At 44.7% G+C, this 23,747-nt stretch overlaps 2 protein-coding genes across 2 annotated transcripts; both read right to left on the reverse strand.

Annotated features, from left to right (window-relative positions):
• Window positions 1-36: 36 nt before the first annotated feature.
• Window positions 37-23,747, reverse strand: LOC144948431 (uncharacterized). Its single transcript, XM_078877894.1, has 8 exons — window positions 23,065-23,747; window positions 21,005-21,501; window positions 19,931-20,017; window positions 17,473-18,398; window positions 7,226-7,377; window positions 4,711-5,201; window positions 3,382-3,468; window positions 37-2,841 (listed from the first exon to the last, which is right to left on the reverse strand). The coding sequence occupies exons 2-8, from the start codon at window positions 21,498-21,500 to the stop codon at window positions 1,709-1,711; spliced, it is 3,372 nt and encodes a 1,123-aa protein (XP_078734020.1). The 5' UTR covers window position 21,501; window positions 23,065-23,747; the 3' UTR covers window positions 37-1,708.
• On the reverse strand, window positions 8,452-14,779 carry LOC144952815 (uncharacterized). The gene is made up of 4 exons (XM_078883286.1): window positions 14,195-14,779; window positions 10,904-11,418; window positions 10,249-10,335; window positions 8,452-10,099 (listed from the first exon to the last, which is right to left on the reverse strand). The coding sequence occupies exons 2-4, from the start codon at window positions 11,415-11,417 to the stop codon at window positions 9,372-9,374; spliced, it is 1,329 nt and encodes a 442-aa protein (XP_078739412.1). The 5' UTR covers window position 11,418; window positions 14,195-14,779; the 3' UTR covers window positions 8,452-9,371.

A 23,747-nucleotide genomic window follows, 5' to 3' on the forward strand; every position in this document is an offset into this window, starting at 1 on the left:
TAAACAATCGTCAAAATAACAAAAAGTGACCACTGATACTGTTCACACAATTTTTATTTACACAAAGAGCCCTGCCTACAGTAGGATCTGTATACAGTACATCACAAACCTGACCTTCAAATATCCACCCTGACCAATCAACCGCCCATACCCAGTTCCGAGAAAATGGCATCGGCCATGTCTATCATGGCTACAGAAAGCAAGCGATGCCCTGATGACAGAGGCAGCGAAAATAATGCACGTCCCAACATTGGTTAACATGGCAGAAATCATGTACACAAAAATGCAATGACTTCTTTAATCATTGAGAAGCTATTAAGTGTAATTTACCGTCCAGTTAGTTCACATCATCACCATCGTCAGGGACGAGTAAGCGATGAAGAACTGTTGCGGCAACAATCGATCTGACAAAACCACGAGTCTCTTGGACCATCGACTGACTGGACAGTGTTATAACAGAAACGGTCGACATCCACTCTTTGCCTGGATGGATAAAGTGTAATACTGTACTCCTTACCCACACTCTCTATCCTTGGCTCCTCCCCCCTCCCTCGTCTATATAACCCCTTGTTACAAGCAGCTCTTTAGCCTACTTCAGCAATTGTTTCTTGCTGTGGTTGTCCCCACCTGATGACGGACGCTTGTGTTGTGCCCGAAACGTCGTGATTTAATTTATATTTTATACCTACGTGACTTTACCGAAAGAACCAAAGATTATGGATCCTTGCAGTCACGAAAACTTCTAATCTAGAATGTAATACTCCTTGTTTAGAATCCTTTGGAGTTTAGCTATTTTCAACATTTGGAGCAACCTTGTCTTATATATTGGATACCATATAGTATTGTATTCTTTATCACTTCTAAGCATTTCCCCATGTGTAAAGCAGTTTGCACCTCATTTTATCCAGGAACCTAAATGTGTATGGTGTTAACTGTAATTTTTTCTAATGTTCACATATCTGACATTTTCAAATTATCTGCCTATACCTGAGTGCCAAGCGAGTTGGATATGCCACGTTATACCTGGACGTGTAAACATTGTCATTGAAACCAAGCAAGTACACATGGAGGCTAGGGGCATAGCGGGATTGCTTTGATAGTTTTATGAGGGTGTTCAAGTGTCGAGGGAAAGGCAAAACAGTAGTGCGACCAAACATTTCCTCGGAAAAGCACTTTCTTATTAACATCCTTATGACCAAATGACCCAGAATGTGCCTTGTCCCAGCATATCTCAAAAGCTAAGCAGAGTTAAGCCTGGATAGCAGAGGTGGGACAAAGTCATTGTTATGCAAGTCCAAGTCGAGTCGCAAGTCATCAAATTCATGACTCGAGTCTGACTCGAGTCCAAGTCACATGACTCGAGTCCACACCTCTGCTGGATAGTACTAGGATGGGTAACCACCATGCGTAAAACAGGTACTGAAGGCCGGAAAGTCCATCTGTGTGCCATACGATGCTCCCACCTTCACCAACTCGCACTGACCAGCGAGGTGAATACCGTCAAGTTACACCCACAACCTGCATGGCATGGAGAGACCCTCATCCAGCAGTGGACTGACAAAAGAGCTATACATATAGACATCTAAAATACATGTTACCAGTTGCATGTGTAATTAGTTTTCAATTTTTTCTACAAACTAAATCAGCTTTATAACATTTCATACATTTTGAGCCCCTCGATGAGCCGTGGAGTTTATGCGAGATATGATCAATCCATCTCTTGCTGCGATTTATCCATGCCATGCTGCGTCTGCTCGTGAGACTTCATGTGATAGCTTTGCGAGAAGCGCTGTCCGCAGATTGTGCAGCTGAACGGCTTCTCGCCCGTGTGCATCCGGAGGTGGCTCTTTAGGTAGCTGGGATGCAAAAAGCTCCGCCCGCACACCTTGCAGCAGTACGGCTTCTCGCCCGTGTGCGTTCGCAGGTGCTTTTTCAGGTAGTTGAGGTGCGAGAACCCGCGGCCACACACCTCGCAGTTGTGCGGCTTCTCGCCCGTGTGCATCGGCAAGTGCTTCTTCAGGTAGTTCGGATGCGAGAACCCACGCCCGCAGATCTTGCAGCTGTACGGCTTCTCGCCCGTGTGCGTGCGCTGGTGGATCTTCAGGACGTTGAGCCGCGAGAAGCCGTGGCCGCACACCTCACAGCTGTACGGCTTCTCGCCCGTGTGCGTGCGCAGGTGGATCTTCAGGACGTTGGGCTGCAGGAAGCCGTGGCCGCACACCTCGCAGCTGTACGGCTTCTCCCCCGTGTGCGTGTACAGGTGCATCTTCAGGTCACTGGAGCGAGAGAAACCACGGCCACAGACCTCGCATCGGAACGGCTTCTCGCCCGTGTGCATGTGCTGGTGGATCTTCAGGCAGCTGGCCCGTGAAAACCCGCGCCCGCACACGTCACAGCGGTGCGGCTTCTCGCCCGTGTGCGTGCGCAGGTGGACCTTTAAGCTGCTCGACTTTGAGAACACACGCCCGCACACCTCGCAGCTGAGCGGCGACTTCTCTCCGGTACATTCTGGCTGAGACATCTTTAAGGCATCGGGTTTCTTGAGTTTAAAATCATCTGACTCTCCCTCAGCGAAGATGGAGCGCTTCTCGCTTTGGTATACGGAGACACTCTTCTTAGCAGTGTCGCCCGTAAAAAAAAAGCATTGCTCTGTCAACGGCTGGGATGTCCTCTTGGCTCCAGAGGTACCAGCTGTTTCTTCATCATCCATTTCACCTGCCGCCTGCTGTAACTCCCGACAGGTCCCAGCACGAGATGTGGATGCACGGCTTTTGCTCGAAGGTGACAATGAAGTCACATTTTGGATGACGAGTTCAGAGTGGCCACTCAAATTACGTTCACCTTCAACAGAAAACAAAGCATTTTGACTGGTTAAAGTACTGACATACAAATTCGTAAGTGTAATGAATTAAACGTGAAAATAGAAAAATTAAGCAATGTTCAAATCTCTATCAATGAAAACATGGCATTTAAATTAAGATAGCCCACTCAATACTGTCAATATCCATGTAAATATATTGTCATATAAATCACACAAATCCTTCTAGGGAGATGACCCAGCGCATATATGGATGACCTCAAGAGATACATGAACACCTGCTTTACACATCTCCAAATTAACTCGTACACACCGAGAGGTTCGTTCGAAGTGCGTCCTAATTAGCTTTGCTTCAAAGCTCGAGAAAGTAGCACAGCACATGTAAAATCAGCAACTGAATCTAGGAAACAAACCGAAATGACGAAATTACACTCAAAACAAGTGCATATACCATAATGGAAGCACTATATGAGAGGCCGTTATATCATTGGCATGTGTGCTTAAAGAAAAGACCGACGTTGTTGAATGTGGCTTGTGTTAATTAAATCGAGAAAAGTATTTACCTTCAAAGGACTCGTTTTTGATTCGGTTCAATGTCAAGCTGGATTTGGCATCATTTTTTAATGGAGTTGAACTTTCTTCCGCTTTGTCTGTACAGATAAAAAACAAATGATTCAACGTTGTAAGCAGTCATTGCATCAGTGTTTGGCAAATATGACATGACCTGTAGTATATCAGCAACCTGATTAAGTGAGTTTCTCAGTCAAGGCTAACAATAGCGGTGATGGGTCCCTGTTCCTCCTCCTGCCCCATTAACAACCTACAGTGACCGATATGAACTATAACCAGACAACCTCCACAACTGGTAGGGTGTGGGAGGGCCTTCATCCGGCAGTGAATTGACATGTTTTTATATTGCTAGAAATGGTAAAACCTATTATTATATTTCATACTTTGAAACTGGCAAAAGGGTTCCATTATATAGCTGCTCACCGAGCTATAGATGCTCTGATATGTGCATTGACTTTGAGCTGCTCGCCTTTTGGCGTTCTGTGGTGACACTGGTGAAACTAGGCCATAAAGAAGGCTGTCTTTGGTGTAGGACAATCAGTTTCAAAGACAATGCATATATTATCGGAATTTTTTTTGCATGTTCACAAGTACGTGTGGTTAATGCAGACTTGATTCCTTGCAAGAGGCATCTGTTTAGTGTTTTAAAATCTTAACACCTGTTTTATTGCCAGAAAGGGTAAAACCTATTCTTATTTTTCATACTTTGATCCTGGCAAAAAGGTCCCATGAATTTACAAATGGTTGTAAATTATAACAGGAAAACAACACTGTAAATGCCAAAATATAGAATCGAGGAAATACACATAGCCTGGAGAAAAAAATGTGATATATTACCAGGTTTAATTGTTTCATCTCCAGTAAATATAAAAACCAGCCACTAACCTTGCTGCTTAATCCAAACTTGTAAATGAGAAATTAAGATACGTCAAATGCTTTTGAAATATCAAAACACCTGAGCATATTAATGCTCAAACAATTGTGGATATCACTTACTTATGTCGTGCCAACTCTGATAATAAATGTCAACTACAGTACATGATTCAAATGTGTCCTGTTATTGGGGAGAAATGTATGGACATCTGTGAAAAAGAGCTTCATAGCCCATCGGATTCCTCCAGGATAAATAGTCTGAGTCTGATTAACATTGTAGCATGTGGTTGAATGTCAAGGAAAGTATGGGATTAATGTTAGTAAATTAAAGACTTATGACACAAAAGTGGGCAACAACTTCAAATCCCAATGAGGATCTACCCAACACCACTGCCAAACAATACTCATTTATGACATTGTATGGATTTATAGGTTGGTGCATTTAATACCATTTTGCACACTATGATTCATTTCAGTTGTTTCATCTTCCAGACTCTCAGAAACTGCTGCCGATGACGCTGTAAGATTTTTAACTCCATCCCACTCGGCGAGCCTCTGCATAGATACCAGCAGCTCTCGGCTCAAACCGCTGAACAGAGCCAGCAGCACGTCCACCAGGCCTCCCAGCGTGACGTCGCCGGGAGAGGTGGCGGCATCCCAGCGCGGCGTCCCAACGTCGTGGTGCTCGGCGCCCTGCAGGGCCTTCACCACCTGCCGCAGCACGGCGTAGAAGCCGAAGGGCAGGCGGTCACGCGCCGTGGACAGCAGCTCGGCCCGCACGAGGCCGTCCCCGACGCAGGCGCGCAGGACCCCGTAGTCCCGGATGCCCAGCTCCGAGTCCATGGCCTGGGCCACCTCCGCGTTCACGCCCTGCGTCTCCAGCCACGCCGGGAAGTCACCGCTCGGCTCCAGCAATGGGGCCGCCACCTTACACGCCATTCTGACATGTGCAGAGATAAGTAAATTTTACATATACAATTTATTAAACCAACCAAACTTCAAGCATTCATTCTTCAAGCGATCAAGTCTTCTCTCAAATCATATTGAAGACAAGATGACTCTCCTTGTCTGCCCATGTTGTTAAAGGGCAGACGTGTACAAAACTTTTAGTAAATCCATTGCTGAATGGGGGCCTAAGGTGTGGTGATCACAGTTGTTATTTCCCCATACATCACCATGCTGGTCATTCCGTGTAGTTGGAGGCGAGCAGCACAGATATGGGAGCATAACAACAACAGTACATCAATGGATGTTGCTGCAATGCCTTCTGCTGCCAACCATGTAGCTAGTTGATGGGCGAAATATATATTTTTACAAACTATTGATAGTGCTACCATTAGTTTGGTGAAAAAACCCCACAAAGTATTGCTATTTAACGATAGTTCCCTATAATTTTTATGATGGACCCCAAATCTGCATATTTACCTTCAAAGGACTCGTTCGCTGTAATGCCTTGGGCCCCATATTTTAAGAATTGATATATGCCAGCAAATATAGAAATGTACAGCCATTTTCCCTTCACAAATGTACCCACTGCCATAATATGGCTAGGAAGCTTGAGAGTTCAAAGACCTGAGAGGATACACTGATTAGGAGCACATACACCAGTGAAATACTCTGCAAGAGGTGAGAAAATACTTACTCCCTTCACCAACATGCACGGGCCAGCATGGTGAAGTATGGTGACACAATTGGTGATCAACTTATATCTGGAGATTTTCCCCTCAAAAACATACTTGCTGGTGTACCCTCCAAGCAGTTTAATTTGTGATTGGCCCATATCACCTATTCTTTTTGATGGTACCTATGTCGCGGGGCTACTATAAACATGTTTTTAATTTGGTAATTTTTCACCCAGTATGCAATTGGGTTTCAGGTTTTCCTGGCCACCTGGGATTGCTCCAAGTGCTTTTCCAGGCTCAACCTAGTTACTTTTCTGGGATCGGGGGCCATTATGGGCGATTTGGCCATAAGATACGTACTAAATCACCAATAACAGCATGTTTTATATATACTAATACATTAGCAAACAATACGCCTCCAATTCCACATGGCAGATGGAACTCTCTCATGAAATAATGGTGCTTGTTGGGAGAAGCAAATCATGCACCATCTCATGAGATGCCCTGCAGCACCACACAATAATGGCACACCTCAAGATTTGGCAGTGCCAATACCAGACGTGATGGCCTGTGCAGAATATTGGGAAAAGACGACCGTATAGGTTGGACAGGAGACATGAAGGAGGAAGCCTCCTTCTTCACTTACCACCTCTTAGCAAAACAACAACCCCCCAGCCCCCCCCCAATATATTTGACATACCCCCATCGGATTCACTGCCTTCGGGAACGCATATCATCAGCATTGGGCAAACATAAGCAAAATACGGACCGGTTTCGACCTTCGGTGCCTCATCAACAGTCAGGCTTGCCGAACCAATGCGGGTGACCTGCCAGATGTTCATTGGGAATGGGACACGGTTCCTAATTCGACACCAAACTAAATCGAACGCGCAAGAACCTAAGCAACAAAACAAGCCGACAATTATGTTGCCTGCGATACAGGACACACGTATTCCACTCACACAATGCACAAACATGTCTTTACATCGGCAAGATTAGAATGCGATTGGCGATTTGGAGAAGCCAAGTGGGCCACGCGTTGAATTGCATCACCATCAACCACCATCATCATCAACAGCAGCAGCAGCAACTACCCCTCGGGGCTTTTTGTTGTTGTTGAGCGTCTTAACACAATCGGAAACGTTAGATGCCTGGCTTCAATGTGCCCAACAAATAAAACTGATGGCAATTCCGAATTCGCGTGCCCAGGCAACCGAGAGGAGGCGGCGGCGGCGGCGACTCGGTCCCGTTGAGGGCTTCATCCAGCAGTGGATTGAACATGTCTCGACGTTACGAGGTGTGTGGGGAATCATTAACTGCTGTGTCGTTAATGAGTACTCACGTTATCGACTCCCCCAGAGAAGATGGAGGGCCGAGACGAAGCTGCTGCTTCTGTTGTTGTTGTTGTTGCCGCTGCCGCTCCTCCTCCGTCAAAACCTCAGCCACGGCAAAGTTGCGGCCGATGCCAGAGCTGAAGGTAAAAAAAACCTCTAGCTTTCAAGTACAAAAACAACTTATGCGGCGTTTTAAAAAGAAAAATTGCTCTCGAACGAATTTATTGCAAAAAAAAAAATTCGCTTGTAAAAAAATGTCGGAAAAATGTTTATAGTTTTTTTTAAAGTAATTTTAAAAAAATGACACTTGCGACGTATATTCCATCAGCAGCTCGGCAAAACATGTTGGGCTTGGTGAAAGACCTGGAATTCAGGCAAGCCCTACCCTTTACGACTAAAGCTACCCTCGAAATAACATAAATATACGCAAATGTTATCGTATCGCCTCAATAACGTGGAGGCAAAAACCTCCAATCTGGTACCACTCGGGCCCTCTGGCCGTGTCACTCGCGAGGTTTTTTTAGGGACCGTGGTCATTTGCATGCAGTGGCAAACTCCACCCCCCCACCACCACACCCCCACCCACCACCACACGCACCCCACCCACCATCCCCCCCCCACCACCACACCCCCCCCACCACCACACGCACCTCCACCTACCCCCCCACCACAACACGCACCCCCATCCACCCCCCCCACCACAACACCACCCCCCACCACAACACCCCCCCCACACGCACCCCCACCACCACACGCACCCCCACCCACCATCCCCCCACACCCCCCCACCACATCTCACCCCCCATCACCCCCCCCACCACCACACGCACCCCCACCCCCCCCATACGCACCCAACACACGCACCCACCAACACACACACCCACCCCCCACCACCACTCGCACCCCCACCCACCATCCCCCCACCCACCACACCCCCCACCACCATATCGCACCACCACCCTACCACCATTTGATCACCCGGCATTTGTAACACACACGAAACAGTGGGAATGGCAAAAAAATCCCACGATTTATTTTGTAAACGTTGAATTCTGGACAATTTTTGACCCCCCCCCCCACTCGTCACACGGCGTCACAAAAAGTCAGACCCCCTCAAATATGACGTCACAAAGCTCTGCCCCCCCCCCCCCAAAACCATATTTTCATTTTGAAAATAGAACATGCTTCAAATCGATTTAAACTATAGTCATTGTAGTGCATATTTAATGTGGCGCTGCACTCTGATGTTGTAGGAGAAAACACGTATTAATAAGGTGTTGGAAAGCTTAAATTTAGCATAAAATTTACTTGAAAATATTCAACGTCTAACTAAAAGTGCAGATGTTTAGAATATTATATTGAAATTATCTTATAATTATAAAATATTAAAAGTAATTATAACTATAAAAAACATACTTGAAACTTTGTAGTAGAACGAAGCAAAATGGAGAGTACAATTATAACAATCATATATTCATTCCACAGAATGAAAAACCCTGGTAGAATCATTAGAATCAAAATATTTAATAACAATCATTAAACAAATTCTAAATGTATGCTTCTCCATTCTCTCATGGAGAAGCAAAATGCTCCTTCATGGAATAAATAAAAGGTGACCTTAGTAAATTTAAATAATCAAATAGTTAATAATGAAAATTAATCAAAATTAGTGTTGTTATAATTCTATATTTAAAGTTGCACATTTTGATGTGACGTCACATTTCTCAAACTCCCCCCCCTCGTCACACATCGTCACAAATATCTGACCCCTCCCTCCCCCAGGTGCGTGACGTCATTTATGGACGGCCCCTTAGCCGAGCAATGTACCGGGGTGTACTCAATGCCACACACAAGCAACTAACTTGGAAGCACAAGAGCTGAGTGCAAGTATGGTGGTCAAAGACCGCTAAGTTACCCCAAAGAATGGGGAGTGCGGCTAATATGCAGGCTACCCCCATTGGCCACTCCACACACTAGGCTGTATGCAGTGCTACACATTTGAACGGTACTCATTTTAACGTGCCCTGAAAAAGGATGGGCCAAGTCAACCCCCAACCGAGGATTTGAACTCGCAACCTTCTGATTGAGAGCCGCTCACTATCGCAAGGTCACCTGGGGTACAGATCATCCACGAGACATGCACGTGGGACAATGTCAAACATCTTTTTGTGATCTCTCCAGGCCATGTCGTGTTCGCTCGTGGTTCTTCATGTAATTGCTTCGAGTGAAGCACTGCCCGCACACCCTGCAAGAGTACGGCTTCTCGCCCGTGTGCGTGCGCAGGTGTATCTTCAGGGCACTGGGCAGCATGAAGCCTTGCCCGCACACCTGGCAGCTGTATGGCTTCTCGCCCGTGTGCTTGCGATGGTGCACCTTCAGTTCGGTGGCTCGCAGGAAGCCACGCCCGCACACCTCGCAGCGGAACGGCTTCTCGCCCGTATGCACGTATTGGTGGGTCTTCAGGACACTGGCACGCAAAAACCTGCGCCCACACACATCACAGCGGTGTGGCTTCTCACCCGTGTGTGTGAGCAGGTGGCCCTTCAAATTGCTGGACCTGGAGAACACACGCCCACACACCTCGCAACTGAGCGGCAGTTTCTTTACAGTACATCCTGGTCGAGGAGTTAGGGCATTCTGATTGTCAAGCTTAAAATCACACGGCTCTCCCTCGTTGATGGAAATAGTATTTTGGCTGTAGTTTTCCGTGACCTTGTCCGTATCGTTCTGAAAATGTGAGAGTTGCTGCTCAGTCTTCATGGAGCCAGAGGTGCCAGCTGTTTCATCACCATGCATTTCACCCATTGCATGCTGTGGTTGCTGACAGAGGTCTGGACCAGAGAGGTCAGGGTGGTCACCCAAGTTATGTTCACCTTCGGAATCTAGGAGACATAAAATGCAATTAAATGAAACGCAACAAGCACACACGTAGGAATGTTTGGAGGCAGCGTAAAAGTGGTAATTGGAAACTGCACCTGGAGAACTCGACAGTGAGTAAGCAAGTGTTTGTTGAATTGAGAAAAGAGTTTACCTGCAAAGAATTCCGTTTTGATGTGATTCACAGCCAAGCCGGGTGTGAGGTCACTTGGGTACAGAGTTGACCCATCTTCTCCATTGTCTATATACAAATGCAAAACAAATTAATCAACATTGCAGTTATTGCATCATTTCTTATGACAGATTACCCCTTACTCTTAATACCGAAAGGATCAACTAACATAGTACATTCAGTCGAGTGGTAGCAGTGATTAGTTATGAACTATGGAAACCCGATTTTGATTCCCAGTCACGGTTATCATCAATTCATACCGACTGGCATGGCCAAATATCATCCGCAAGTATGGCCTTGCTAAGTCTGTTCTTTTAAATTGTAAATTCAGATACCACGTCAAATATTTTATAGATCAAAACGAGCATATTTAATGTAAAATGACTCGTTTAGTAATGTCGTGCTGACTAGAGAATCATGTGGCTTGTTATGAGGCAAGTGTGTTGTGTATATTATACCATGTGGTTTAATGGCAAGAAACTGGTAGAACTCATTTGATTGGACCAAAAGCTTATGATAGCAAAGAGTGCAACTTGAAATACTTGTTAGAATTTACCTAACATCTTATACTCTTCATTGCTCAGTCAACCTTATTCAAATAATACAATGTTGATTAATAGGCCGATGCATTTCATACCATTTTCCACACTCGAATTATGATTCGTTTCAATGGTCTCGTTTTCAAGACTATAGGATATTTCCGTTGAAGCTGTGGGATGTTTAACTCCATCCAATTTCCCAATCCTCTGCACGGACAGCAGCAGTTCCCGGCTCAAGCTGCTAAACAGCGCGAGCAGCACGTCCATCAGGCCTCCCAGCATCACGTCTCCAGGAGAGGATGTGGAGGCGGCGGCGGCAGCAGCATCGTTCCAGCACGGCGTCCCAGGGTCGTGTGGCTCAGCGCCCCGCAGGGCCTTCACCACCTGTCGCAGCACGGCGTAGAAGCCAAAGGGCAGGCGGTCGCGAGCCGCGGCCAGCAGCTCGGCCCGCACGAGGCCGTCCCCGACACAGGCGCGTAGGACCCCGTAGTCCCGGATGCCCAGCTCCGAGTTCATGGCCTGGGCCACCTCTGCGTTCACACCCTGTGCCTCCAGCCACGCCGAGAAGTTCCCAATTTGCCCAAGCAATGGGGCAGCCACCGTGCACGCCATTCTGATGGGATGTTGGAGATTAATACATTTTATATTTGAACTTATAAATTTGAATTAAAAAAGATGAACCAAGTAGTGCATTTTTTTTGAAATTAAAGTGCAGAATCTTCTCCAAAATCCACGTTGACAACAAGGAGACTCCCATCATGGTGTTTATCCAATAAATGAGGACCTTCCAACATCATGTTGGTCATGGGGATTATTTGACCAGTGCAGGTTGGTGATGGCTGGAGCTTTTTCTGTACTGCACCCTTCTGCCCAGGTGTACCCCTATAGCTTATGACAACCTGTTTGGGCATGGTTTTTACCCATCCAAGCAACTAGCCACACTTCAATACTGCTTAATTTCTTAAATCTGATGAAATTGGGAGCATTTTGAGTTATTTTGTCATACATAAAATCGGTATCTAAGGAATGGAGAGAAAAGCATTGGATCACATTTGTCTTTCAATGTGTATGCAAATAACTATATTATTTGGCCGGTATAAATTTCCACGTGATAAGCCAATTCGTTGAGCCATATTTGTGGCCAGGTCACTTCTGAAAAGAGCTACCATAGTTCAGTGGGCTTTACCTGGTGAAATAAAACATTGTTTCGTTGGAGTATATTCCACAACTCTGTTGCATATATCTGAGATCAAGATCCTCCCATCAGAAGACGTACCAACCGTTCACTGAATCGTACCTAGTGTTAATGAAGAATAAGTTTGGTCTGGCCTTTACCTTGAACTGACGTCCGTAGATTCTACAATCACTCGTCCTCTCAACTGTGTCTACTGCATATTCAACCCTAACCAAAGCAGAGTATGAAGAAACATTGATGGTTAGGATTGCCCCAACACATTTGAACAGCTAAACCTCTTTATAAGTGTTTTTTTTGTCTGCTCTTAAGCCAATTTGTTCATATTATTGTTTTTGCCTAAATTAGGCCATGCTCCTTTCCATAAACGATCTCGTAATGTTATACATTTAGAATTATAGGGTGCAATTCACGTTCTTTAGCCTCATTTTTGTAAATCAAATCACCGTTATATTTCCCCTAGATTATTACTGTACATTGTTTTTTTTCTCATATTCACATACCCGTCAACCCATATGGTTTACCCATATTCTTGTACAAGGAATGCGAGTGCAGGTCCATACGCCGTACAACCGTTTCAATACGTACTCTTTGGTTCTTTCGGTAAAGTCACGTAGGTCGAACGAAAACTAAAATAAATGAATTTTATTTTATTGCTACCTACGTGACTTTACCAAAAGAACCACGAAAGCTTCAAATCAAGATAGTTTCAATACGGGCAAAAAAATAAATCTCAATTACTGTTGATTTGTTTGTTTCTCCCATGTGATGGGACTGTAAGATTAACTTTGAGATTTATAAGGGCACGGGGTGACTGACAAATAAGGTCTGAATTGGTCTATAAGGTATGCACTGATAAGAGGTGTACATGAATGTATTCGGTGGACTTAAAATTACTGCATGTATCCGTCAAGTGGTGACCCTTGGCATGTTTCGTGCGCCTCGAAGCGGCGTTAATTTCACCCCCTGGTCCAATCAAGGGGAATTGAGACACCTCTGCAATCTAGTAGTGGATCGATAATGGCTAACGGCGGATGATTTACTCTAAACGAACTTTGCGTGTAGAAATAACGTCAAGAGCTAAACAAGAAATGTCAACGTCGAGGTCTGCTGGCTCCAGGGAGACGAGTTCGTGAGAGTTTTGCCATTCCTCCTCTAATGAAAAAAAATCAAAGTGGTTTTCACGATAGGGCCCATACTCTTTGGTTATTTCGGTAAAGTCACGTAGGTTTTAAATAAAATATGGTGGTGTCCATTGGTGAAGTTAGGAATGAGACTTGATTCTGATGGACAAACCACAGGTTACCAAATAAATGATTTTCCTTGACAAATCGACAATTGAAAGTGTGGTGGTGAATTTAACGTGAAAAAAGCAAACAGAAGAAATTGTCTGAAACCACATTTTTTTTCCACTTCAGCAATTGTTTCTTGCTGTGAATATCCCACCTGATGACGGACGCTTGTGTTGCGCCCGAAACGTCGTGATTTAATTTATTTTATACCTACGTGACTTTACCGAAATAACCAGAGTATGGATCCCTGCAGTCACGAAAACTTCCAATCTAGATTGAAAGGGCCCATAGTTTTTTGGGTTTGCATCGACCACAAACGCAACCACGACTGCCTGGCTCGGTTTTTTGAGTTGTCCATTCAAGGAGGTGCGCGCATCGAATTGTTGACGAGGTTCCGATGCGGTTGATGGTTTACAGCCAGGGGTGTAATGAGGGCCCACGAAATCATTTGGTGAGGCCCACGAAATCATTTGGTGAGGCCCTGCCAAGGCAACTCGAAACTCAATAAATCTAGGAGCAAACCTGGCAAAGCAGTTGCGAGTAGCAGCAACATCATCAATAGTCAGCTAACATCACACGCCTCACCAAAGAGAAGCAGTTCCAGACATCACATTAGGGGTGAGTTAATTAAATGTTTGACCAAATATAACGGACAATTTTTAAAGTTGATAATTTTGTATGGCCCCGCGAATGATGGTATACATATCCAAATGGCCCTTGGCAGAAAAAAGGTTTCCCACCCCATGGTTTAAGCCATCAGATTGTGCGAGGCGTAATGTCAAAGCCAGGAGGGGTGCGGTGATGTTTGGGTCCCGAATGAAGCGTTCATTCTTATCTGGACGTTCGCGTTGGCAAGGTTATTGATTTGGGGGAGCAGTCATACATCACCACAAGCATAAACTTACCAAAAATGAGTACTCGCTTCACCGACCTCAAGGATGAAAGATGAGAATATTGAGAACAATGAGGAGCAGGAGGCCGAGACGACTGAAATTTGGAGGCTTCGTTAACATCAAAGGCGAAATTCTGGGAGTTCGTGGCGCAACGATGCCAGATCTGGAGGTAAAATCTCTACAGTCTAACGGAGTACATCATTACCGTGTAGACTTTGCTTTACCGACCCATAAACGATGTCGCAACCTCGCAAGCATCAACTCAAAGGCTTTCTAAACAGATGTTTATATACACGTAAATGTATAAAGATACACACACACCAGTGGCTTTTTCAATCGGCTACGCTCAGCTAAACTAAAACCCCAAGTGGCTTTGATGAGAGACCTGGACCAGCAAGCCGACGTCACAACTCAGAATTTTATCCGAGAAAATTGTCGACGTTCCGAGGAAACCCCTAAATATTCCGCGTTAAATAGTCCAACCACCTTCTCCCCCTCCCAACGAAATAAATTTAATCTTTAAAATTACACAAAAAGGGGGTGGAAATCTCCGATCTGGCATCACCGCTGGGTCCGTGCTCACGTGGCCTCTCGTTTGCTCGCCTCCAGTTTTCTCAACGGCAAATTCAATGGTTTAGGGATCGCGGTCATTTGCAACTCGCTCGTACACACGTGGACCACGCAAGCAACGCGTCAAGACCATCACATGCATGCCGTGGTCTTTAAAAATGGAGGGGGGGGGATATACAGCGTGGTCCAGATGTCTTGTGACCCCCCCCCCCCCCCATTTTTATATCTGAAACGTAATTTTTTAAAAAGGAGTTTATTTAAAAACAGAAAAGGAATACATGTTTGGGGTAAATTAATTGCGGGGGGGGGGGTGTCACAAGACATCTGGACCACCTTGTATATGGTAAACAGGCGCATAGGTTTTTTTTGGTCCAGCGAGCTCAGGGTCCACAATCGCATTCATACTGGCGAGAAGCTGTATGTCTGTAAAGTGTGCGGGCCAGGATGCACAAAATTCTATCAGCTAAGTGTCAACTAATTGCATTTTAGCCGACTCAATATGGGTACACAATATTCTGCGATAACTAATCACATAGTCACTTTAAGATGTTTTCTTGTTCATGTTTTTGTTTGTTGCGGTTGCACCCGATTCAAGAGCCGAATGGCTCACAGGGCTATACCAAATAAATGAAACTGAAAAACAGCGAGAAGCCTGCCATATGTAGTCTTTGGGTGCCAGTACCCCACATTGAGCCAGCCAGCAAATCCAGCAGAGAGTTCCATGAACGAAACTTTCTGGTTGTCTTCTCAAGGTGCGGATGAAATGTCAGACTTCTGTCCAATGTTACTCTAAGGAAGATAGCTGCTGGGTTATGTTTTGTCAAATTGGCTATTCAGGTGCACTTCGATCTCCTAGGTGGTTTTGGCATTGTATAGGTGAACACACTAAACTATAAACTCAACTGTCTTGCTTGTGCTGAAGTAATCTGGAAGTTTGTTGAAAACACCTTGGGCGTATGATGCACAACAAGTACAAATGACATTTCAACGAAGTGGCTTTTCACGTGGAAATGTATAGTAGCCAAATACTGAAAACGGATGTTGATTCTAAATGTTGAGAATAGCCGGAGGACCCGGAGAAAAATCCATGCGACCACGGGGAGAGACATGCAAACTCCAAATATATAGGCGTCAGGGTCAGGATCCCCTTTATACCAGATGATGTAGTTAGCATCTCGCCACCGTGACGCCCGTCTCATTCATCGTCCACAAACACGGGGGACAATAAGTTAAATGCAATGGTCTTTTCCAAAAATATAATTAAGGGTATATGGAAGTGTGACCCCAAACCAAAAGGATGAACAGACAACTCCAGCAGCTCTTAAACAGCCAAAACTTTATTCAGGATCCTTTACGGCATGACCCTATCGTGTGGCGATTTTGGCCACGCGTTTTCGTTACTGCCACACATGCGTCGCAGCTGAGCCTATTCTACTCTGAACCACGCACCTCACATGATCTCCTTTTATACCTCCCCAATTTAGCCAGCCACGTTTCCCCAAGCAGATGGCAATCCCATTCTCCCACCTATGCAGCCTCATCCCAAATTGATGGAGGTTGAGGTTGTCCCCATCTCTCTCCCCTTATCTGAACCCCACTAAACCTGTCATGCCAGCACTGTCCGAAATAATTAAGTGGTCCATTCACTTGTATCACATCGATGTTATCGAAATATTTCCAGAATCCTGGTTGTCCCATGGTTAGTTGGTTTCTAAATATTTAATTATTCTGTTCTCATGATTATTGCGAACTTATGTACATATACATGAGGCTAATTGGTCTGTGGTTATTCAAGTCAATTTCATCACCTGTTTTCGTAAGAGTGATTGAGCCATCATTCCATTATTGCAGTATTTCATTTCAGTATAAACAATAAGCGAACAATCCGATAGTTTTGTTCCAACAATTTGGGCTCGATGCTTGATGACGTTTACAGATATACCAATCCGTCCGGGTGTCTTCCCCCCCAAACTCCGCCCTCCCTCCTTTTTCTTGATTCTGCAAAGGGCAGATGTTACTTTAACTGACAGCTCTTTTCCTCCTCATCCAGGTTATGAGTTTGTTTTTTCTGAGATCTACATAAAATTCCTCCATTTTGTTTTTATCACCCTCCCATTGTCTGCTTTCATGCTCTCATTACTTGCGTCTTTAATAATTGTTGAGTTCTCTGATTTCTTAGAGGTCTGAGATTCAATTTTCAGCTTGGATTTTTCGTCCCTTTTTATATTTCTCCTCTCCCCTGACATGTATTTTGTGGTTTCAGACAATTTCTTCTGTTTGCTTTTTTCACATTAACTTCACCACCACACTCTCAATTGTCGATTAGTCAAGGAAAAATAATTTCTTTGGTTACCTGTGGTTTGTCCATCAGAATCAAGTCTCATTCTTAACTTCACCAATGGACATCACCATATTGTATTTTATATCTACGTGACTTTACCGAAAGAACCAAAAAGTATGGATTCCTGCAGTCACGAAAGCTTCAAATCAAGATATCACCATATACATTTTAAAAATCAAATTTGAACACCAAAAACCAAAAGAGGCGACTAAAAATCACAACAGAAAATCTTATCTTTACATTTTGAACACTTATCTAATCAGTTGTGTTTTTATTATGGAAGCCTATGCAGGCCTTTATTGATTTTTGAATTACCTTTAATTGGTCTTGGATAAATGTCATACACTTGAGATAATCCACGTGGGTGGGACACCTCTCAATCATCTTTTTGGGATTCCCCTAAGCAATGCTTTGATCGCTCGTGACTCTTCACATGTGAGCGCTGAGCGAAGCACTGCCCGCACACCGAGCAAGAGTATGGCTTCTCGCCCGTGTGCGTCCGCAGGTGCTTCTTCAGGTCATTGGAGATCGAGAATTCGTGCCCGCACACTTTGCAGACGTACGGCTTCTCGCCGGTATGAATGCGTGTGTGGATTCTCAACTCGCTGGAACGTAAAAATCTATGTCCACAAACCTGGCAAATATGCGGCTTCTCCCCCGTGTGTGTGCGCATGTGGACCTTCCGCTCAAACACCCGGTAAAAGCCGCGCCCGCACACCTCGCACTTGTATGGCTTCTCACCCGTGTGTTTGCACAAGTGGATCTTCAGGTCGCTGGACTGCCAAAAGCCATCACCACACACCTCACAGGTGTACGGCGCCTTGCCCGTGTGCGTGCGCAGGTGGATCGTTAGACCAGTGGCCTGCAAGAAGACACGCCCGCACACCTCACAACGGTGCACCTTCTTGCCTGTGTGCCTGCACAGGTGGGCCTCCAGTTCGCTAGGTGACGAAAAGCTACTCTTGCACACCTCGCACCAATATCGCTTCACTCCAGAACTTTCAGCCTGAGGGTTTCGTACAGGATCGGCTTTAAGTTCAAACTTGTGGGACTCAGTTTCACTCACAGTGGGCGGCTGCTTCTGGTTTGTCATGACGTTCCTTATTTTTCGGATCTCCAGTTGCTGGGGAGATGTGTTCTTGGTGACAGAGATGGCAGCCGATTCTTCTTGCTGTGCTTCTTTCAACAGCGCTCGTGGTAAGACGTGCGGTTCATCACTAGCTGCACATGTGAGGTTTGCTCCTGATTCAGGAAGTGTGGTATTATTTTGGACGATATGTGGGTGGAAGCCCAAGAGATGATCACCTTCAGAGAAAATAAAGCAGTTCATTACCACGTGTTAAGAAGCACTGCAACTAAACTTTATATATACAAAGGTTTATTTTTTACAATATGCAATTGTGGAATGCGTACTGATGTTATTCACATCTTTATCAATTAAAGTGTAAGATATATGTAAACAACTTGTATTCAACTGTATGTTATTGCAACATTAGCATTCTAAAATGAATCCATTAAAAGAGAACACAAGTCCTTTAAGAGGTTGCCGGGTGACTCAAAAATCAGACTACTGAACTGCACCGCGATCCTGGGTTCGATTGCAGGCAGCTGCCCGTGATTAAACCAGGCTCTCAAGTATATTGAAGCTGCTGGTGTCAGCGCAGTCATTAATGACTGCACAAAAAAATGACATTAATTCTGGTTCTGAAATTTCTTTGGCTAAATTACAGCTCTGAAAATAAAGAAAAAGTCAGTTTGTCATGCGTCAAATATTACACTGTCTAAAAGGGTGGTTGTGAAAGTGATACCCATTTATGTTTCGACCATCACGTTATGGCATCTCGGAGGTAGCTCTGGGATATCTGCTTCTGTCAGCTGTTCGCAAACCAGAATGGTTGCGCTGCTCTGCGAGATATCTGAATGGATACTTAGTCCCATCACGTGATGCCTTATCACATAACACAAGGGGAAAACCTCAGTAGGTGCAGAATTGATTCTAATGCATGAAGTTCGCTACTCTTAGTCACCATTTAACAATGTATTACAGGTAGTCCTCTACTTACGATGGAGATGCGTTACGACGACCCCAACGTAAGTCAAAAATATCGTAAGTCGAAGATGGCCTAGCCTACCCAGGAGTCCTAAAGAATGGTGATAATCTAGCAAAACAGCAATTTACAGTACCGTATAAACTATATACTGTATAGATTTATTAATTACAATACAGTATTGCACAGTAAAATGTAAAGTAAAAAAAACAAGGTAAATTCTTAGCCTACCTATATGAACTGCAATTTAATAGAAAGTTTTTTCAGGAAACAATCCTATCTGCTATAAAAACTTTTAACATACATTGAACGTATAGTATCGTGGTAACCCTAAAATTAAATCGCTAAAGCTACGTATCATACATGCATTGAACATATCGTAACGTATCATATTGTACTGTACTTACCAAGATTCGTACGCTGCTGCGTTTGCCTACCGCGCGAAATTTAAAATATTTTACAATTTTGTCGTATCGCCATCGTAAGATCAAAATATTGTAAGTCGGACCATCGTAACTCGGGGATTATCTGTATATGTTGTACGTACACATTCATTTACAAATAGCAGGGGGCTAAAATGAAGTGTGTTCAACTGAGCCTTGCTCCTCTTCTTGAGTTAGCAGCACACAACTCAATGTTAGCATTGGTAACTGGAAAACATAACTGTGATTGCATAACATCCAGGTACAAGCACGCACACAGAATTTAAACTGGACTCAAGCCAACTAAATCCATGGCAAACACAGAATGTGGTTGGTGTAACTTGTTCAATGAAGAAAATAAATTTACCTTCACGGGGCTCGCTTTTAATAAGTTTCCCCATCGAGTTTGGTTTGGAGTCATTTGTGACTGTGGTCGACTTCTTTTCTCCTTTTGCTGGACATATCAAAAACAAATCACTGGATCAACATTGAGCAGTCATTGCAGCAATTTTTTTTTTTTTCCCTATATCTGAGAACAATTAATGACAATTACCTTTTTTGACCTTAATACCTAAATTACTAACAATAATATTAATTAGAAGACCAAGTAATATTACACCTTAGTATTATGTTGAACTTCTTTTGCACCATATGTAGCCAACTGTGCTAATCGGAGGTGGGAGGGAAGGACAACAAGCGAAAGACAAAAAGGAGCTCTAACTTTAAACATCATTCAATCATTTAATCAACTGTGACAGTTAAACTGTAGCATTCCCTGCTGTTGGTGACACCGATTTAAGAAGAACACCCAGGTTATGACTACAAAAGTTACAAAGTGAAATCTCGGCCAGGATAAGCTCAACACCTCCTCATCATTATGGCCAGGAATTGAACTCAGGTAACCTACCCTGGGGGGTTAACTACTTTGAAAAAATGTTTAGAAATCAGATTTATCCTGGTACCCAAAAATGCTCCTTTTACTGTAATACCTGCACTACCAGAGGCACAGCTGAAATCAGGAAACCGATGAGTCAAAAATATCGTGTATTGCCCAACAATGTAGCAAAATAACCCGTGACATTTTGGCACGCAAATACGGACCTTCCGTTGAGGTTACACAGCTTAGAAGGGATGCACTGCAACCATCATGGATTCTATCCAAGTCGAAACAATTAAATGAAATCAACTATGTGCAATTACATCAATAGTGGCTAGAATATAATGCAGTGTGAATGCCATGGTGACATGCAATTTAAACAAGTGCATCAAGACTGCAAAGTAAGAATGTGTATTTCCCAGCACTCGAGAGCAGAGGGGCAATTATTGTAATATAGTTACGTTAAAAATAAAATACGTCGAGTGACATGAATGAAATTAAGGCACTGCCCTGTAGTTCTCAATGAAAAAACATAACTGCATAAAAAATTGAGTTATTTATTACCATTGTCTTCACATGGATGCATTTCCTCTTCCATGCCAACAGAATTCACTGAACCTGTTGATGAAGCAGAAGCCACTACATATTTATGATTGTCCATGTCATCCAACCTCTGCACGGACATCAGCAGCTCCCGGCTCAAGCCGCTGAACAGCGCGAGCAGCACGTCCACCAGGCCCCCCAGCGTCACGTTGCCAGGAGAGGCAGCAGCAGCGTCCCAGAGCGGCGTCCCAGCGTCGTGGGGCTCGGCGCTCTGCAGGGCCTTCACCACTTGCCGCAGCACGGCATAGAAGCCGAAGGGCAGGCGGTCGCGTGCCGTGGCCAGCAGCTCGGCCCGCACGAGGCCGTCCCTGACGCAGGCGCGCAGGACCCCGTAGTCCCGAATGCCCAGCTCCGAGTCCATGGCCTGGGCCACCTCCGGGTTCACGCCTTGTGCCTCCAGCCACGCCGGGAAGTCCCCGCTCAGCTCCAGCACTGGAGCAGCCACCGCGCATGCCATCCTGATTGAGATTTGAAGAGAGAATGTTTACTTTCGGTGGGAGTTGTGCATGTTCAATTACTTTGTTTGGCCTGTGAATTAATGCTTTGCCAAAGCAGAGTTTGTGGAAAAGGTTGCAAACTTGAGGGCTTGAATGTGTGAAATCCAGATTCTGCTCTGTCTCGCACCACTGTTGCCTCTGGGCATAGTTCAGTGACTTCATAAGGGCCACTGCTTTGTCTAGGTCATCATAACACCAATATTCCTGGTGATGGCTGTGGGCCCCAGTATGGCATTAATGACTTGGTGGGATGTGTTCTTGGTGACAGGTGGTAGCCGATTCTTCATGCTGTTTCATCTCATCCCTCTCGTGGTAAAGGGTGCTGTTTTTCAGCTGCAGGGACAATATTGGCTGTTGAACCAAGAAGTGGACACGCAAGATGTTTTTCACAGCGGCCAAAAATAATGTGGATACAAAGTGTTCAGAGTTTTCAATCATCGAGCTGTTAGGCATAGTTCAGCTAATCCGCTTTCTGAATATTGCATCAGTGTTCAGGTGCTGAGTTGATGAACGGGAAGACAATGCCAAATTTCATGATGAGTCTGTATTGGTTGTTAGGAAAGTTTCTGCTGTTAGTTTGGCTGTCTGTTCTTGGTATGTACATACACATTATATATTTGTATAAATACGAGTAACCATGAACGATTTTTTTTTACAATTTAACACTTTTTAATTAAGCAGAACGTATGGCCTGTGAACGTGTTATTTATTTAAAGTTGCGCATTTTGATGTTGCGTCACATTTCTCATACCCCCCCCCCCCTCGTCACAAATGTCTGACCCCCCCCCCCCCACCTAGGTGCGTGACGTCATTTATGGACGGCCCCTGATACGTCCATGGCTCGAATTCTTGGACACCTATGCAGGAGTGGAAGGCAACCTCGCCCGCCCATGTGGCAACACGTACGACGATGCCCCTTTTGCCAACCCACTTCCGGATGAAATGCCTCGTGGTCACTATTCACCGACCAGAGTTTGAGCATATGGCAGAGTTGTTGATCTGGTTCTTTCGGTAAAGTCACGTAGGTATAAAATAAAATACTAAAATAAATCACGACGTTTCGATTGCAACACAAGCAATCATCATCAGGTGGGAAAAGCACAGCAATATTGTTTATTTTAAATAAACCGTGGGTGTTAACGTGGGAGGTGTTTTTTTCGTCTAGACCAGGGGTGGGGAAATCATTTGGTGTGCCCCTGCCATGGCAACCGCAGGCGGGACTCGAAATTCAATAAATCGAGGAGCAAACCTGGAAAAGCAGTTGCGAGTAGCAACAACATCATCAATACCAGCTAACATCACACGCCTCGCCCAAAGAGAAGCAGTTCCAGACATCACATTAGGGGTGAGTTAATTAAATGTTTGACCAAATATAACAGGCTAATTTTTAAGTTGATAATTTTGCATGGCCCCGCGAATGATGTTATAAATATCCAAATGTCCCTTGGCAGAAAAAGTTTCCCTACCCCTGGTCTAGACACACGATACCACAGAGTGCGAAGTCCACGAAAAGCCTCAACTCGCCTTTTTTGCACGACCACGTCTGTCTATAACCCCGTGACGCTTGAGAGTGAAACGTGGTCCAATCTCACCGCGCTGTGGCGTTTTCCGGCTGATGTTTGGGAGGTGAAATATCCTCTCTCGACCAAAAAACCTCGCGAAGAAAATAACGCCTCTGTCTAGGGGGTTGAATAAAACAAATGATAATCACTAGATAGAAATAAAAATAACGAAGCCTTCAATCAGCCCGTCCAGAAAATGAGACGGTGTTAACCAAAAAAAAATAACAACATTTAAGCTTTAACTGAAGCCCATCCCGTCAAACTGGCCTCGTCTCTCGCTCTCTTAGTAACGCACCAGTCCAGTTTCGTCAACGGTGAATTCGCCGGGTTAGGGACCGCGGTCATTTGAATGCATTGTGCTCTCAAGTCACCGACTTAGGAAACGGAATTCGTTCCCGGGACCCCTCCCTCGCTCGTAAGTCGAAACACAGCAATGTTACTGGATTTAATTGGCCGTACGTGTCAGTGGACAACAAACTAAACAAGAAACGTAATTCGCTCATGGGATCACTCCGCCCCCGTTCGTAAGTCGAAACACAGCAATGTTACTGGATTTAAATGGCCGTATGTGTCAGTGGACAACAAACTAAATAAGAAACGTAATTCTCTCATGGGATCACTCCGCCCCCGTTCGTAAGTCGAAAC

Source organism: Lampetra fluviatilis, chromosome 3 (assembly GCF_964198595.1).
Source record: "Lampetra fluviatilis chromosome 3, kcLamFluv1.1, whole genome shotgun sequence".
Taxonomy (NCBI): Eukaryota; Metazoa; Chordata; class Hyperoartia; order Petromyzontiformes; family Petromyzontidae; genus Lampetra; species Lampetra fluviatilis.

Bases quoted from the DNA above. Each gene is read 5' to 3' on its own strand.
- LOC144952815 (XM_078883286.1), bottom strand. From the start codon at position 11,417: ATGGCGTGCACGGTGGCTGCCCCATTGCTTGGGCAAATTGGGAACTTC. The intron at 10,336-10,903 runs GTATGAAATGCA...ATTTGTATATAG, and splicing joins TAATTCGAGTGTGGAAAATG to ACAATGGAGAAGATGGGTCA. The intron at 10,100-10,248 runs GTAAACTCTTTT...TATGTCTCCTAG, and splicing joins CAAAACGGAATTCTTTGCAG to ATTCCGAAGGTGAACATAAC.
- LOC144948431 (XM_078877894.1), bottom strand. From the start codon at position 21,500: ATGGCATGCGCGGTGGCTGCTCCAGTGCTGGAGCTGAGCGGGGACTTC. The intron at 7,378-17,472 runs TGAGAGGTGTCC...TGTACTTGAAAG, and splicing joins GGGAATCCCAAAAAGATGAT to CTAGAGGTTTTTTTTACCTT. The intron at 3,469-4,710 runs GTATTAAATGCA...TTATCTGTACAG, and splicing joins GAATCATAGTGTGCAAAATG to ACAAAGCGGAAGAAAGTTCA.